The following is a 17122-nucleotide window of genomic DNA, read 5'->3' on the forward strand; positions in this document are numbered from 1 at the left end:
GTGATTTTATTTTTTCCTCAGCGCTGTTGCTTACCAGAAGTCTTCTCAAAGGTGTTAATGTAGCTGCAATTTGTACAACTGAGATGGAACAACTCTTTATAAGAGTTTTTATTGTAGTTGCAGTTACAATGTCTATAACTGCAAACCTGTGGAAAGCATATGTGCATTAGAGCGTGACCCCTAAGGATATAGTAAAAAAAAATCACAGCGTAATCAATACTGTAAAAAAAATACTCTGGAGTTGTGATAGATAAAAACACCTGAAGTGCCACTTATGCACAGATTACAGTTCACATATTTTACATTTTACAGAAATATTATCAATATTTTTTCATTGATTCATGATACTAATATAGAATATTCTGCCTCTATCACTAGCAGAAACTGAAAATGTCCTCGTTATGAAACTCAGTAGATTAATAGATGCTTATAGGGATACGTTGCATTACAAGGAACATTTCATAGAAGTAGCATATAAGAAAAGTTTAATAATGCTAGATTTGCTATACTGGAGATTCTGTTTATCTACAGTCAGGTATGAGAGAGGTCTAGTGCTTCTATCATAATCTCTGCTGAGCACATTTGCACAGCGTACAGTTGGCAGGTTTAGTTCAAGACTGACTCAGCATTATAATAATTTTGCAAAGCAATAGTGGACTAAAAAGTCATATTGTGCATACTACATCTATCTTCCACAAAGTCCAAAATGGATGTACCTGTATAGGAAAACATGGTGCCAGCTTTCCTTCCAGGAAAAAAGACACAGATTTCCAAACTGCGTACCTATAGCCTGTGTTGTCTCTGCATTAACTTACACAAGTTTTTCAGAAATTAAGAAAGCAATCTGTGGGTCCTAATCTAAATTCAGAATGCCTACAGTGATATTACTATGTGTTCTAGCTGAAATTCATGGTTACTATGGATAAACTCATCTGATATCCAGGTAAAATTGCCATGGGCTGACTCATGTGGGCACCTCTTTTCTCTGTTTTTTGGTTTATATAAGCTGAAGAGGTAGTATGTGTGGGTACAAAATGACTTTGTAGATCATGTGAAGTATTTTCTGATGTTCTTGTAAGTTAATATTAGGAATTGAGGATGCATGTTTCACTTCTATGTAGCTACAAGTAACCTTCCAGGAGATTTAAAAAAAATAAACAAACACCAACACAATTATTCATTGATGACTTTTGTGCTCATTTCTAACGTGTGACAATTTAGATCTTAACTTAAAAAAAAAAAAAAAATCAATGAATGGTATTACATATGTTGTACCCTCCTGGATAAGTTTGCCTGTCATTGGCAGTAGCTCATTTCTAAAATTGAGATAAGTATTTGCTTAGTTTGTGATTTTACAGCAAACTTCCTTAAGTTGCATTGTATAGTCTAATAACCCGTTCATGCAATGCTTGAATGCAAAAATGCTATTAATTTCAGAATTTCCACTCTCTTGGGTTGCAATATAAGACAGATTTTTCTAAATAATGACTTAAGCAGTAGGTGTGCAGTGAATTTGATAGCAATAAGGTAACTGTTCTCAGTCAAAGACTGGTCTCAGTTTTAAGAACTACCTTTTATTGAGCAAATATTTTGTCACCTAGCTGTCTATAATAATAGATTGTGGAAAAGCTCCTACCAGCATAAAAATATGATTCCTTAGGTCTGTGTAAAGTAAGAACCATGAGAGTAGGCATACATCTTTCTCTCTGTGGTTTTGTTTAAGACTAGCAACCAATAGCATTATGCTTGGGGGAATTTGTAGTACTCTCAAGTAGCAATTGGACATGAATAAATGCAATATTTAGACAGAAACTGATTTACTGATTTTTCTGTAGTGTGATGAAAGGGCAGTCAAGGTGAAAATGCTAACATAATGCTAAAAAGGCAGTAAGAGCCCACAGGGGCACTTCATAAGCTGATTCCCACAAAATTTTGTAATTCACTGCATAATAATATGCTTCTGAAACACTTGCTTCTTGTATGGCATGGCAGTATTACTGGAGTACTGATTTAGCAGAATAATAAAACTGAACATTGCCTGTTAATGTACCTGGTCAGATCTGAAAAACACAGAATATGTATTTTACAGTGCATTTACACTGACAGAGAACCAAGTAGTATATTCGGGTGTGCCTATGACTGAGGATGGGATACTCCTGCTGTTACATAAAATCAGGATCACATCCAAATATAGATATGAAAAATGTGTGCAATACTGTTATGATGCAACCAGAAGTAAGGAGCAAAAGAAGTTTTGGAAGAGTTAAGTTCTTAATACATCCTATTTACACAAGAATGTCATTCCTACAGAGCATCTGTGTTAGGTCACTTTTTAGGGATCTGGGAAAAGATGAACGTGCAAGTCACATGACTCCTCAGAGAGATGGTACCTGTGGAGATCCCTCTTTCTTTTCCTTAATTATATGTGATAAAAGCAGCACATATACTAATGCAGGTTTTCACAGACTCGTATAGGACTGGCATTTATAATTGTTACTCCATTTGGCTACCACACAACCATAGTTGTCCTTTCTAACTTGACACCTGACACAGCTTCTTAACCATTTTGTAACAAAGAAGAATCTGCTGACAGGAAGTCAGCAAATTTGTGGGGTTTCCTCACTACAGTGAAGAGAGCTGAAAAGCCTAACTTGTGGCCTGGTCTTTGTTTTGTTTAGTTTTTCCTAAGAACCTCAGATTTCTCAGAATATGAAGATTGAAACTGTTGGTACTACTACCTCTAAAAAGAAATAAATTGTGCTTTAAAATACATGTACTGTATAATTATGTCACTAGTGTGCTGAGGCACAAGAATGTTATTTACGGTTAGAATGCTATTAAATGCTTCTATTTCAACTTCTTTTATTGCAGAACATGAAAAGCAGTGGTTATGCAAAAGCACAGATTATATGAATTTGCACTTCAAAGTGAAATGGTTTTATAATGAATATGTGCGAGAACTCTCTGCTTTCAAGGATGCAGTGCCTGAATACTCTCTGTAAGTAGTGTACAAGGAAGTTTCCCATGAGCTTGGTCTTGGTGCAAGGTTTATTTTGGCCAAATATTTATGCTGAAGTTTGTGCAAGATCTCAAAGCATGTAGCACTGACAACTCTTTACTTTTTGCATTTCCTTCTCTTTAATTCTTTGTTCTATCAAATGAAATAGTCTGGGTATTTGAAGTGCAATTAGCTATTTCATAGGATGCTTGATTCCACTGTTGTATCTGCAGGTCTTCATAGTTGACAAAATATTTTGGCCAGAAAATGCCTGAGGAAGGTATGAAATGTGGGAACAGCAGCAGTATTAGTTATAGGCCCGTGCATTTGTTTCACACGCAAATTTGGTTAAAGATACAATGCTAATGGGATATACTACTGAAGGTATTCTTACTGCACTGGCTTAATATTCAGCTGCTTTCAATTTCATATTTCCTCCTGCAATTAATACATTCAATCCTGTCCTTTTCTATGAGTTATCCTTAATCTCATTCCTTAATCTTCTGCCAGTCTGCTGATTTGCTGAGATGGTTTGGGGCCTGTTATTGCATTAACTTTTTTTTAAATAAACTAAAGAAATTTTTAAATAAAGATTTTTAAATAAATTTTTAAATAAACTAAAGAAAAACCACAGCTGATGTTGTGCTAAAGCAAAGTTTATCTATTTCACGTACAAATAAAAAATAAATGTTAACAAAGAACCAATATTGATAAAAGACACTAAAATAAAAATAATGTGCAGAACATGTTGCCCTGAAAAACATGGACACATTTCTCTGGTGGCTACTGCTTATTCTACATCACTAGGGTAGACCAGTTAGAGTATGGTGAAACAGAAGCCTGAAAGACATTTTAGTAGCCACAGTGTCTTCACTGACAAAAAATTTTCAAGGATGATAGACTTTTTAGCGACTAGAACAGATGCGAAGACACAAGATGCCAAACTGCTGCATGGTGCAGCATCTCTCAGCATATTTATGAAATGTACTTACTTTAATTTACGAAATTGTTTTTAATTTTGAGGTGGTTTGAACCATTTGTCATTCAGTGGCTGGATGAAAATGAGGATGTCTCAATGGAGTTTCTTCATGGAGCACTAGAAAGAGACAAAAAGGATGGGGTGAGCCTTTCTTTTTTAAAGAAAATAATAAAGTATTAAGATGGTTATTTGGTATTGCAAAACCAGAAGTATGTTTGGTCCCACAGTATCCTTTGTTACACCTCAAAGATACGCAGTCAGTAATGGTTCTTGGAAGATAACCCTGTGGAAAAATTCCTGCTCAATTCCATCTCCCTAAATTCCCTATAGACTTCAATCTGTGGTTTCACTAAACTCTGATGTGATACTGATGTCATTAAAGATAACTTTGGGTTTATTTTTAAGAGGTTTTAAAGTGATAGAAATATGAAAAGCTACATTTCTCAGTATTATCAATGAGACTGGTTTTTAATTTATTTTTTATTACTTTTTATGACTCTAGGAGGACTTTCAATTGTAAGAAAATCAGTCAGTAACCATTTTGATCTCAACAAGTATTAACTCATTTGAATGTTTCTTTCTAGTTTCAGCAAACATCAGATCATGCCCTCTTCTCTTGTTCTGTGGTTGATGTCTTCACGCAGCTCAATCAAAGCTTTGAGATTATTAGGAAACTGGAGTGTCCTAATCCAGAAACACTATCTCGTTTAATGAGAAGATTTGCAAAGGTAAATTAAAATCAATGCATCCCAACTAAGCTTCAGAGAGAGTGACATTGTGTTGCCATGTACTTAAAAAGCTAAGTAGTTCCAATATTGTTTAGAATCAATCTCTTCTATGTCTGACTGGGATCTTTAGAAAGTCATGGTGTCTGTGGCATAAGACTGTTTTTCATCTATTTTGTCAAAATCATTTACCAGTTTGAGAAGTTCTGTTTTCTCTGGATTTCATATTTATCTCTGCTATACAATCAATTATTATTCTTGCTAATCACTGATTACAATTCCATTAATGGAGCAATTCACTGAAATGCAATGCAATGATCTAATTAGTGCAAGAGAAAGAAAAATTCAAGGTATGGCAATAAAACGTTTTTGGTTGAAGCCCTGAGGCAGTGGTACTTATTTATCTGCTGTTTGGTAAACTCAGGTTTTTTAGAATTTCTATTTGGATTGTAACATTTCCTCACAAGCTTTAGATTTCCATTAGTTCCTGATGGCTTTTAAAAAAATTGCATTTACATTTATTCCTGTTCTTCCATTGCAACAGTTTTCCATTTGCAAGCAAAGTTACTATTTACATATTATTGTAAGGTAAGCTCATATGGCCAGGCTTTGAACAGTGCTCCCTTGGTCTTATTTTTCCATTATATTTTTAATCTGTGCATTGTCACTCTAGAGGACTTTTTGAGCTTGCTACTGTTCCATTAAGTATGCAGCACGTCGCAAGGAGTAGAGCTCTCAATGCTTCTCAAAAGCAGTATGACTAAAATTAAAGTATCTTTGCTGTTGAAGATTATACTCCTCTAAGAACAACCCACCATCTGTTGTGCAGGGATTTGAAAATGAGTTCACAGGATTGCTGATATTATATATAAAGAAATACTATATACTAAGTGTGTAAGCACCTGTAAAATCTAGAATTTCTATAAACCTCCTTTTTTGTGTTTTTTTATTACATTTGAACATTATGAACTTTACCATTTAAAAGATTCTTCTGTTCTCCTAGACTATCAACAAAGTGCTTCTTCAGTATGCTGTAATTATTTCAAGTTACTTCAGCTCATATTGTGATAAAGAAAATGTGGTGAGTAAAAAGCTGTGTTTTGTTTCTGCCTCAGAACTTACCTTTAAATGACTTGCTGTACTTTTTGAAAATGTAATCATTGTATATGAGAAAAAGCATGAATGGAGGAAGGGATTTTTGGTTTGATTCATTTTTTTAATAAGGTCAGCATGTTTTCATAGCTGCTTACATTGCTGTGTAAAAGCTGGAATAGGTGGAATTGGATAAGAATTAGTTAAGAATCGTAGCTAGTAATTTCAGTGTTAAAGTAGAAAATAATTTAGAAGATGGCCAGAAACACTCCCTGGATAACAGCCATGTGCAATGGTGACTATGGTGAATGTATCTTCATCTTTTTTCCCAAACAGGAGAAAATATTTTTGGTTGAGGTGTCATTTTGCATTGGCTTGCTTCTCTTTATCAATTTGTTCATTAGAGAATGTGTAAGATCACTGTTCCCTGTGCAGGGAATGTGTGCAGACTTTTCTGCTACTACCACTCACTCTCTGTGCTTTATCAGTGCAGCACTGAGAAGGAAAATCATGTGCTATTCTGTTACCTCACTGCTTACAAGGGACTCCCTAATGAAGGACTAGATGACCATGGACTCAGATATAAATATGTACACTAAAAATATGGTTAAACAAATCAAGACATTATCAATAGCTTAACACAGCCAAGGAAAATTGTTCTTTTAAACTGACTTTTCGGAATATTGACATTCAGTCAAAACTAGTACTCCCAAGGCAATATTTAGCACTGTCTGCTATATTTAGTAATATGTTATATCGCACTATGAGTAGATAAACAACTGCTGCACCATCCTCTTACTATTCACCTTTAAAAGTACAGCCCTTATATAGCTCGTACACAGATCTCAGCTATATTTGTCATATCCCTGTCATGGCTTGAGGATGTGCTCATTCTTTCAAGTGCTCTCTGTAGTGTGATACACTGTCATAATCTAGAGGTTACCAACATACATACAATAATAGAAATAAAAGAGACTTCTATTGCAGCTAAATATCAGTTATTGGTGGTTCCTCTTATGAGCAACATTCCAAACGACTAAACCTAATTTTTCAGTCCACAGATACATTTGTTAGGAGAGACTTATACCATTGTGTTCCTTTTACACAATTTTGTCTACAACAGAATTAATAAATAAAAGTACCAAACTCAAACTTTATTATTAGGTAGAAATTTTATATACACGTTTTTACAGAGGAACGACTTTTACGTATATAGATATGTCATGTCTCAGATTTAACTTCCCACTTCAGATATTTTCAACTTTGAAGCCCTTTGCAGAAAACAGATTGGAAAGACTCACTTTCGTAGATATCCACACATCTTTGTTCTGGCAGTACTAAATCTTTTCAGCATCTGAAAAGAGTAAAAGCACCAGGCCAAGTTGGGCAATCGTTGTGTAAGAAGTATCAGTCTTATAGCTGTAGAAACACTAGGAAATAAGCCAGTTACAGAATAGCATAAAATAGAATCATTCAGTTGAAAGGGACCTACAATGATCGTCTAGTCCAACTGCCTGACTACTTTGGGGCTGACCAAAAGGTAAAGCATGTTATTACGGTCATTGTCCAAATGCCTCTTAAACACTGACAGGCTTGGGGCATTAACCACCTCTCTAGGAAGCCTGTTCCAATGTTATGAGCACTCTCTTGGTAAAGAAATGTTTCCTAATGTCCAGTCTGAACCTCCCCTGATGCAGCTTTAAGCCATTCCCATGTGTCCTGTCACTGGATACCAGTTAATATGTGATAGACCACCCCACCATAATGCCATTTTTCCCCCCCCCCATAATCTAGCAGGATGTAAATCTTCATGCATTTTTACTTTACAGATACATCTGCATATTCCTTATCTCTGTCCTCACCAGGACAAATACAGACCTGAAGAGAACATAACACTCTCTCTCCAGTATGGAGGAGTGAGTGCATTACACGTCTTCTACTTTAATGTTAATCAGTCCAAACAAAGCTTCATCTAAACTAATCTGTCTCTGTATTTAATCCAGTATAAGCCATAACCGTTCGCAAAATTTAATGTAAAAAAGAAAATTTGTAGCTATGTTTTTCCATTTCTGTCAATTTACTGCTAATATTAAATAAATCTTACTGCTTTCTAGAAGAAATCAGTTTTGATACATAATGTTGAGTCATCTAGTCAAACTGTGAAGTCTTTTGCCCTGTCCAGTGGGATTTTTTAATTGTTGGCGTGATTGATTTCTGAAGCCACCTGGTATGCCGATCTTTGCTAAGGCTTTAGATGGAATTAATGTCATTATGGTAGGAAGTACTTTATCAAATGCTTTGGGGAACAAATATTTTTAACAGAAGCCACCTTTTTGAAATACATACTTTTAGCTTAATAAAAGACCATTTGATCTGTTGATCTCAACTATTAAAAGTCCATCTCCTGCATTAGAGTTGATAAAATAGATTTAAAAAATACTTTTTATGATTAGATTTTGCCATTCTTTTTCAAGTCAATACTTTTACTATTGTTATTATACACTATAAAATGGGCACATAAACTGTTCAAATAAAAGCATACCAAAGGTGCTTTTCATAAAGATATGTATCTAATGTAGAAACATCCTCTTATTGTCTACCTCCTGTCAGAGTTTACAGACAAACTTGGTTTTAGGTACTGTACTTGCCACTCACTTTTACGTGTTGTATCTGGCTGATTCCTGTAAATTGCTGCAAAGAGTATTCTGAAGGGCAAGATGATAATGAAATAATAAGATGAGAATGTTTTCAAGCTCTGGTTCTGTTATTTACTGTCAGCAATAGAAAAATTTCCATTTAGCCAAGGTAAACTTAGACTTTGAAAGAGCAACTTTAGCTAGCTTCAAAGGAAACTTTTAAAACTGACTCAGTATGAAGTATTTATCTCATAGCTTCAGTGTATTGCCAGAGGCATTTGCACTTGACTTGAACAAAAGAATCAAGTCATTATATTCAGCTACTTTTTCACACATCAGAAATCGTAGTAGATGAGGCCCTTAGTGACATGGGTTAGTGGTGGACTTGGAAGTCCTGGGGTAACGGTTGGACTTGATGATCTTAAAAGTCTTTTCTAACCTAGTTGATTCTATGATTCTGTTCTGTAATCATTCATTTGTGATACTGCAGATAATTTCCAAAATAATTAATATGTCAGAAGAGAGGAGATGGCAAAGGAGAGGAGGAGACAGTCTTAGTGATCATAAATTAGTAGAAGGTAGATAAGCAAATAGAAGAAGTGGGGTTTGTGGATTTTTCAGAAGTCAGGAAGAGGGGTGGTATTTCAACCATTACACGAAGCCAGCTGTCTTTTGCAGGAGGACAAATAATATGCTTTACTGGGAAGCAGCAATGCAAGTATTAAGAAGTTAGATCAAATTTCTTTCTTTTTCCTCCAGCTGAGAAGGACTCTGACACCAAATTCCTTTGCAAGTAATGCACTAATTAAAGATAAATCATGTTACTGATCTTTAGAATACCAAAATCTAATCCTACCATGTTTCAGTGCTATATTGGAACATGCTATTAACTAGAAAGGTACAACTGAGTATCAATCACTGTAATCATTCCATCACCTTCTTGTTGTCTGGAAAAAGTACACGTGTGTTTTATTGAAATGTATTACTTGTGTCCCAATTAATGCAGTTGTGCACTAGATCACACTGACCTTGGCAAACTAGAATTCTTTTAGCAAGTATTGTCTTATTGCTTCCCCTGCACTGTACCAAACTAACATACAACATCATCTGAGCACACAAAATTCTAGCAATAGATTCTTTCTTCCATAATTTTGTAATAAGCTGCTTAATTTTATTCACGTTTTACTTTTTACGTTCTATTTATCGAGCAGTTGCTGTCTTTTATACTGTGGCTCTGTATTCTGCCTTAAAGAAATGAGCTTAAACAGCAATATTTTTAGACTAAAATAGTATGTTTACAAAATTCTATTGTGTAATTCATTCACCAACTTTTCAAGCAAAGTAAAGTGTACATTTCTGAAATACTGGTATCAACAGAACTGCTTATTGATTTATTCAAATACTTAAGCATCAGCCATTATCTGGGTTGCAGTGCTGTCAGTTTTCTGCAGACTGGGTCTAGAAAGCAATCTGGTGATCCCTTTTCCCCAGTCTATTTACACTCCTAAAGTACTTTTACCATTATTGTGTCTATTCTCCAAGAGATGATAACATACTACTGTAACTGAATAAAGTGTGACTAGCAACTACACGGATTATAAAGTCCATAACATGAAATACAGGGACCTGAAAACTGCCCAGCTGGTTGGACAACACTGTCATAAGGGCATAATGGGCAGTCACTGGCTGAGTGAGTTTGCTGACTGAACAGAGAGGAGTGTGAATTAAAGAAGGGAAGGCAGCAGTGATCAAGAACCTCATATCCTCCTCTAAAAAGCACAATTGCGTGAACATAGGACTGTTGAAGAACTAGTCTGAAGCCCAGAGGCTGTGAATATGCATATTCATATATAAAAGGAACATAACATGCACAGTCTCACATTTGGTGCTCTCTTTGCAGCCCTGTATCTTGATGAACAACATTCAACAATTAAGAGTCCAGCTTGAGAAAATGTTTGAGTCCATGGGAGGAAAGGAGGTGAGTCATATTTATTTCCTGGTTTATTCAAAGTTCCTTAGAGATCATTAGCACCTACTCACAGCCTTCACTTCTGCTTGTAAAGAAAATCAATATGTTTAAAAAACAAAAGTCTGCAAGAACATTTATTGCCCTGACAATACTTGAAAGACCTGACCCTATTTCACAGAAATATGCTAATGATCTGTAAAGTTCAACCAGCACTGAGTGTTTTGTGTTGCAATCTGTAGTGCCAGCTTTATTTTAATGTTTGTATTGGACTATTTGCTTTTTTACGTATTGGTACATTTTGCCTGTATCTGAAAATTTCATAGAATATGTGCTTTGTGCTTTGTCTGTAATGTGTCATGTCTTTGTCTAATGCCTTTGACTTGCAATCCACTGAGCAGAAGAAAGAAGGAGAGAGATTCTCTTATGAGGTTTGTGATAGTAAGCATCTTTTATTATTCCTGACCATATTTTTTAAGGCTAAGAAGAGTCACATTTCCTATTAATTTCCATTGATGCATTTGTGTAATCCCCTCTGATCTAAAATCAAAAAGAGCTATGCTTGGGCATTCAGTTGACACTCTAAATTGAAAAGTTTTACTAGGCAGATAGCGTAAAGTCTTTCAGAGATTCAAAAAAATCTATAAAACATTTTTTAAGTGCACTTTTCAGTGTCTGAGGACCTGCTTGTATTCAAGATTTAGCACCATTTTACCAAGAGCTGCTACTCAGCAGTCCAGAACATGCTGAGCTTTATCTCCTTTTATATTTCAGAAGACTTAAAAGTGTCTGAAGTCCTGTCAACAGTAAAAAGATGTAAACGTGTGTTTCAGTACTTTGCTGATTGTAGTTCTTGACTGTTTTGAAAGCTAATTAAGAAATTAACATATTTTTCAAGCTATAGAAACCTGTCTTCTTAAAAAGCAAGATTTAGGTCATGAATATACTATCCTTATTATCAGTAGTTGGCTTTAAAAAAGAAGTTACACATACATCAGCTATTTTTGTTGAGACTGTAGTTTGATAGTTTCACAAAACTTTGATCTAATGTGACCATGTTACAGAGAGAATTAGAAAATACATTCTTCCATATTTCCACATCCACAGTGGGACACTGCAGAGGTTAAGGTAGTCCCTTGTGTCATGCAATAAATAGCACCTGCCATATGAACCTACAGATTAACTCCACGGTGAGGACATTTTACTGAGCTAGTAATAGCTTCTTGAAGCTGCCATGGCAAAAATGCTGCCTGCTGCAGAGAACATGAAATGAACTTCGGCAGCCTTGTTGTCATTCAGAATTTTATATCAGACTTTGAAAAGATGTATTTATCATCCAGACGTGGCTGGTTTTTGTGGTTCCTATTAATCCCCTTTCACTATGCAAATATTACAAATAATTTTGTCTTCCATTCTCTTACGGTCTATGCAAAGTACTTTTGTTTTAAGGTCTTGGATCCAATCCTATGTGTTAAATGTCATGAATCATAGAAACAGCTAAGTGTCTATAAATCCTGATGAAGACAAGGGCAGAGGAAGGCTAAGTAGCACCTTATATCTATCAAACTATTTTCATATTAGAATATTTTCTTGAATCTCCAAAATGTTGTTTTCCTTTTGTTCCTGATAACTTATATAACAAATAATACAGTCAAAAAATAGTTTTTCATAGCAGGTTTCTTTCAAAATCTCTCATAACTTCTCATCCTTTTTGCTTTCCTTTTTGATATTAATGAGGATGTTACAGTATCAAAGCAACATTTCCTACAGATGTGGTGCAGTGTGCAATCCTTGGAGAGATTTTGGAGATATTTTTCCCTGTGTTACCTGAAGTGCATCTTGATTCACGGTCTGTGAAAAAAAGATCCAAAAAATACATTCAAAGTTTTGTTGTTTCTCATTGGGGGAATTTCTGGAAGAAAAGTGCATTCATGTTATTTGTTTTGTCACACGTATCAAAGTGTCCCTAAAATGTTTGTCCTCAAATTGGAATACTTACTCCCCTAGCTATTCTCATGGCAAATTTGTCTTATTGAGCTGGTACTTAGAAGAAACAAAGCCAGCAATAAAACCTGTAAGCAGGGAGAAAATAGTTTAACATCTTCCTTGTGGAGGGCATAAAAAGTCAGATGATTTTCAGCAGAATAATAAGATCTATTTCAGTTGAAGCAAAACTAATTCTAAGAAAAATTAAATGCTGTTAATCTCCTCAGTGTCACATTGTGAACAGTATGTCTTTCAAACTATGCAGTCAAAATACCACAGTCAGGCAGCAGTCCCTATGTTCAGAGCAGGCTTACTGCATATTGCAGGGCAGGGAGCTCTATAAATAGAGGAAAAAAATTGGCTCTCAGCTCCCCTGCCATTAAAATAAAATAGTTTGAACAATATGAGTTTCTTTATTAACAGCCCTCTTCTGCTGTAGCCAAGCAGGAGGGGTACTTAAAAAATTACATAAACAAGGTAGTCTGCCATAATAAAGTAAGAGTAGTAAAGCGGGACCCAACCTCCTGGATTTCTGGAAAAAAAAAAAAAAACAAATGCAAAACCATGGGACCAGATTATCAGAATGTAGAATTTTTGTTTAGCTCCTGTTTTCTTCATCCAAAAGGAGTGCATACGTTTGCACTAAGTCATGTTTTCATATCTGACAAGTTGGAAGCTGCTAAAAGGGAAAGTAAGAAGTTGGTGCTGCTGTTGCTTTTCACCAGATGGCAGAACATGGCAGAAATGAGTTCCAGCTAGTAGGAGCAATTACAAAAAAAAAAAAAACAAAACTGGGAAGCAAGAGCAGGTTGTTTATGTACAACAATACTACCTTGGCTGTAGAGAAATCGTATTTCCACTCTGGTTAAGCTCAGTTCCAACTTTACATGTAATTCTTAGGAATTCCTATAAGAATCTATATGTGGTCCTAAAGACAGAGGCCCCAGACCTAGCACAACAGTTCCAAAATGTCCATCTTTAAATCTGTAAAGTCAGAGGCCTTAGTACTTAGGGCAGTGGCAGCCAAACATCTCAAAATGGAATAGTCAAGTGGCAGAGTGGAGGAAAGATCATGTCTATCAGAGACAAAAAGAACCACTGAAGTGATGGATCTGATAAATACCTGTATCTTTCCTAGATGTTACAACTATCTTCTGAGGTAACCAGGTGGTCCCATTAGGAAGCTATAAGCAATTAGAGCTGTGAAACTGCAGATAAGTGGAATTCAGATAAGAGAGGTTCCATTTAACTCATGCAAAAAGAATTTGTGTCTCTCTAGTTTCCTATAGAAACGCTACCAAATTTGCAGTTAACAAGATTACGTCCGTACTAACACACAGTAAATTACAGCATGGAATCATAGAATAGTTAGGGTTGGAAAGGACCTTAAGATCATCTAGTTCCAACCCCCCTGCCATGGGCAGGGACACATCACACTAAACCATGTTGCCCTAGGCTCTGTCCAACCTGGCCTTGAACACCACCAGGGATGGAGCATTCACAGCTTCCTGGGGCAACCCATTCCAGTGCCTCACCACTCTCACAGTAAAGCACTTCTTATATCTAATTGAAACTTCCCCTGTTTATGTTTGAACCCATTACCCTTTGTCCTATCACTACAGTCCCTAATGAAGAGTCCCTCCCCATCATTCTTACAGTCCCCCTTCAGATACTGGAAGGCTGCTATGAGGTCACCACGCAGCCTTCTCTTCTCCAGGCTGAACAGCCCCAACTCTCTCAGCCTGTCTTCATACGGGAGGTGCTCCAGCCCTCTTATCATCCTTGTGGCCCTCCTCTGGACTTGCTCCAACATATTACTTGGAGTATATGTTAGCTCAAGCTAACATATTATGTCAAAAGCAGCCAAATTCATCAGATCTTTAACACTTTTATGAGGCTTGTATGTATAAAAAATATTCAGTTTTAGACAGGCAGCATTTGGAAACAATGATATTCAAATATTTCTTACTTTTTACCCATTCAGAAAAGTATTCTCTGCTTATGTTTAGCATTCAGAAAATGTCAAACTTCTAGTTATCTATTTAATAATTCAAAAGTAACAGATCTTCTGAAGTGTGCCAACAAATTTGTAAGTAATTTCTGTTTTGGTTAAAAAGTTACTTTATTATTTAAGAAGGTGGTAAAACAACAGAAATATTTATGAACCTAAGAAAGCCAAGCAAATTAAGAATTGGTACAAAAGTATGATTTTCATGTTAACAGGTTAATAACATTTCAGCTACCCAAAGAAGTTTGCTCTTTAAAAAAAACTCAGACTTTGATACCTGAACAACCTACCGATATATTTTAAGCCCACACATGCTGTGGACTGTAAATGGAACCCAAGAAGCTAAGTGATAATTGGTCTTTTCTCTCTTTCATCTCCTCTCTCTCTCTCCCCCTCCCTCTGCCTCCATCTCCCACCTCCCTTAATAATCAGTTAGTTTGGGGGGGGGGGGAGGTTTCCTTTTATTTTCCTGAAAAATCATTTAGGCATGGCTTGTTATTTTTTCCTTCTTCATCATATTCTTGGAGCAGATGAGACTTGAAAAGTCCCCAGTATTGTAGATCCTTCATGGTCGCGTCTGTATCATCCCTATATGATGTCTTAGGTGCTGATCAGCATTGCCTTTTGTCTCACTTTGATCTTTTTCTTCTGGTTGATTGCAAAATAGGGTAACATGAGGGCTAGGTTAGCCCTGTAATTCATCATTTAACCACATCTGGGTAGCTGAGATTTCTGCAGCTGAGCATGTTTGAATCTATTTTCTTAAAGTGCTAATAGTAACTAGGATGAAGAAGTTCAGATTGCATTTACCTACATTCTTATACACTTCCCTTCCTATAATAACACCCTATCCAGAAACAGGTTGGCTCATGAAACAGAGATGGTTGTTTTTATCATTACTCCCTTGCTGCTAATTAATCTCAGCCAAGTCAAGAATTCTGAGGATGACTTGTCTTAGTCACTGAAAGCCTTAGATAAATGAATTAATCTTTTCATCACTGATTTTCCTCACTGGAAAACTTATCTCCTTTACATAGTGGTTTTGAGAGCTATATGTAACTGTCTGCAGAAGGGAATGTCGTGATGTCAACCTGCATAAGTCTTGCAGCTTGACAACTTCATTAAGCCAAACCATTTGTGCAGTTGCTATAGCGCATTTCTCACACAATGCTTTCCTGAGAATAAGGAAACCTGATATAAAATGCATTAGCAGGAGTTGTTCAAACCATTGCCGAAATAATATATCCTTCTAAAGCACAAATAAAATTCCCTTTTGAGCTTGTTGTTGCAAAACTGTGATGATTTTGCACAGCGTAGTCATGTTGTGAACCACAACCTTTAAGAATATTTGGAGAAAGTAACCCTTTCTGCTTCAACTGCAGTACATTTCTTCCAAACTTCTGTTTTTTTAGTAAAGCACCACAGCTGCTTTACTTAAAGTATTTTGACATTAAAAATCAATAGATTAATTTATGCATGAAAGATAAGATATACAGAAGAAAATCCACAATAGTTAGTGTGTTATGTGCAGAGGTACCAAAACCTGACTTACCTTATCTCCACTGCACAAGGCGATCCAAAAACCATTTTTACCAGTTGTGAAGTCCCCCCAGAATTTCTCGGTATACAACCACCATAACAATTCCCGCCTTAGCTGGACCATAGCAGAATGGCTGTGGTATATTTGGATGATGCCAGTCAAGGACTGATACCCTCTTATTTGCCCTGGGAACTCACTAGCACATGGAGGCACTCGGTAAAATAAACGAAAAGTGCACATTTTAGTCCTGGTGAGATGCTCAAATTACCATATAGTCCAGTAGTTAAACAAAAATAACAATAGCATTTAACATGTTCTTGGCCAGCACAACATCCTCAGGTGTCTAACACCTGGATGGTCAGCCCGCATACCTCTTTATGTTCCACTCCTCCCTATGACACTGCATTAATAAGCATGAGCATGTGTATACACAAGGCTGGATGTCCTGCCAAATGTCTCCAGCTGTGCACACACAAACTTATTCATGCAATTTGTGAGCACAAAGTCCTCTGAAATATCTAGAACTTGCATGCACCTTTCTATAATGTGTCTTATCTCCACAATCTGATTATTAGTATTTAATCTAATTTTGGCCAGATTAAGTCCAGTTCCAGGTGAATTTAGCCAATATGTTTTCTGGTTATCACAACAACTTCTGGTAGAAGGTAACTACGATGGCCTTTGCAGTCCCAGTAACAAGATGATTCTCTAGCTTACGCATGATCTGCTAAGAAATTTTGAGTCTTTTGCCTGCCTGGTATTTTGTGCCTTCTCTGATGTGTACAATGTTCGGTGTGAATGCTTGTGTGTTCAGTATTTGTTAAATGTTCATATTCTAGTGGCCTTAAATTTGTGTTCCGTATGTATCCCACCTGAAGCAGTATTATTCTCTAGTGAAATGAAAGATATGAAAACACAAATAGAGACAGACCTCATTATGTATTCTAAATGTGCAGTTTCCTTTGAAATGTCAGAAGATCTGTATTGGACATTCCTGCAGAACAGAGCGCAGAATTTGAGGATTATAATTGAAAATCATTCCTCAAGATTGTGATGTAGATAGCTGATGTTCCAAGTCATTCAGCTATTAATTCACATTCAGCCGTTGATCTTGATGATCATCAGCCATATCCCACAATCAACTGTAACTGTTTTTCCTAAATGCTTAAGATCAAGGAGACAGAACATCATG

General features: G+C 36.1%; 1 protein-coding gene across 4 annotated transcripts in view; it reads left to right on the top strand.

Annotated features, from left to right (window-relative positions):
* The window catches only part of UNC13C (unc-13 homolog C), a 196599-nt gene that overhangs the window by 152468 nt on the left and 27009 nt on the right, over positions 1 to 17122 (top strand). For all 4 annotated transcript variants that reach the window (XM_030497645.1, XM_030497643.1, XM_030497644.1 and 1 more), the window contains 5 exons: positions 2872 to 2998; positions 4022 to 4118; positions 4562 to 4705; positions 5706 to 5783; positions 10331 to 10408. In XM_030497645.1, the coding sequence (XP_030353505.1) occupies positions 2872 to 2998; positions 4022 to 4118; positions 4562 to 4705; positions 5706 to 5783; positions 10331 to 10408 (524 nt within the window). The remainder of the gene's footprint in view (positions 1 to 2871; positions 2999 to 4021; positions 4119 to 4561; positions 4706 to 5705; positions 5784 to 10330; positions 10409 to 17122) is intronic.

Source organism: Strigops habroptila, chromosome 9 (assembly GCF_004027225.2).
Source record: "Strigops habroptila isolate Jane chromosome 9, bStrHab1.2.pri, whole genome shotgun sequence".
NCBI classification, from domain to species: domain Eukaryota; kingdom Metazoa; phylum Chordata; class Aves; order Psittaciformes; family Psittacidae; genus Strigops; species Strigops habroptila.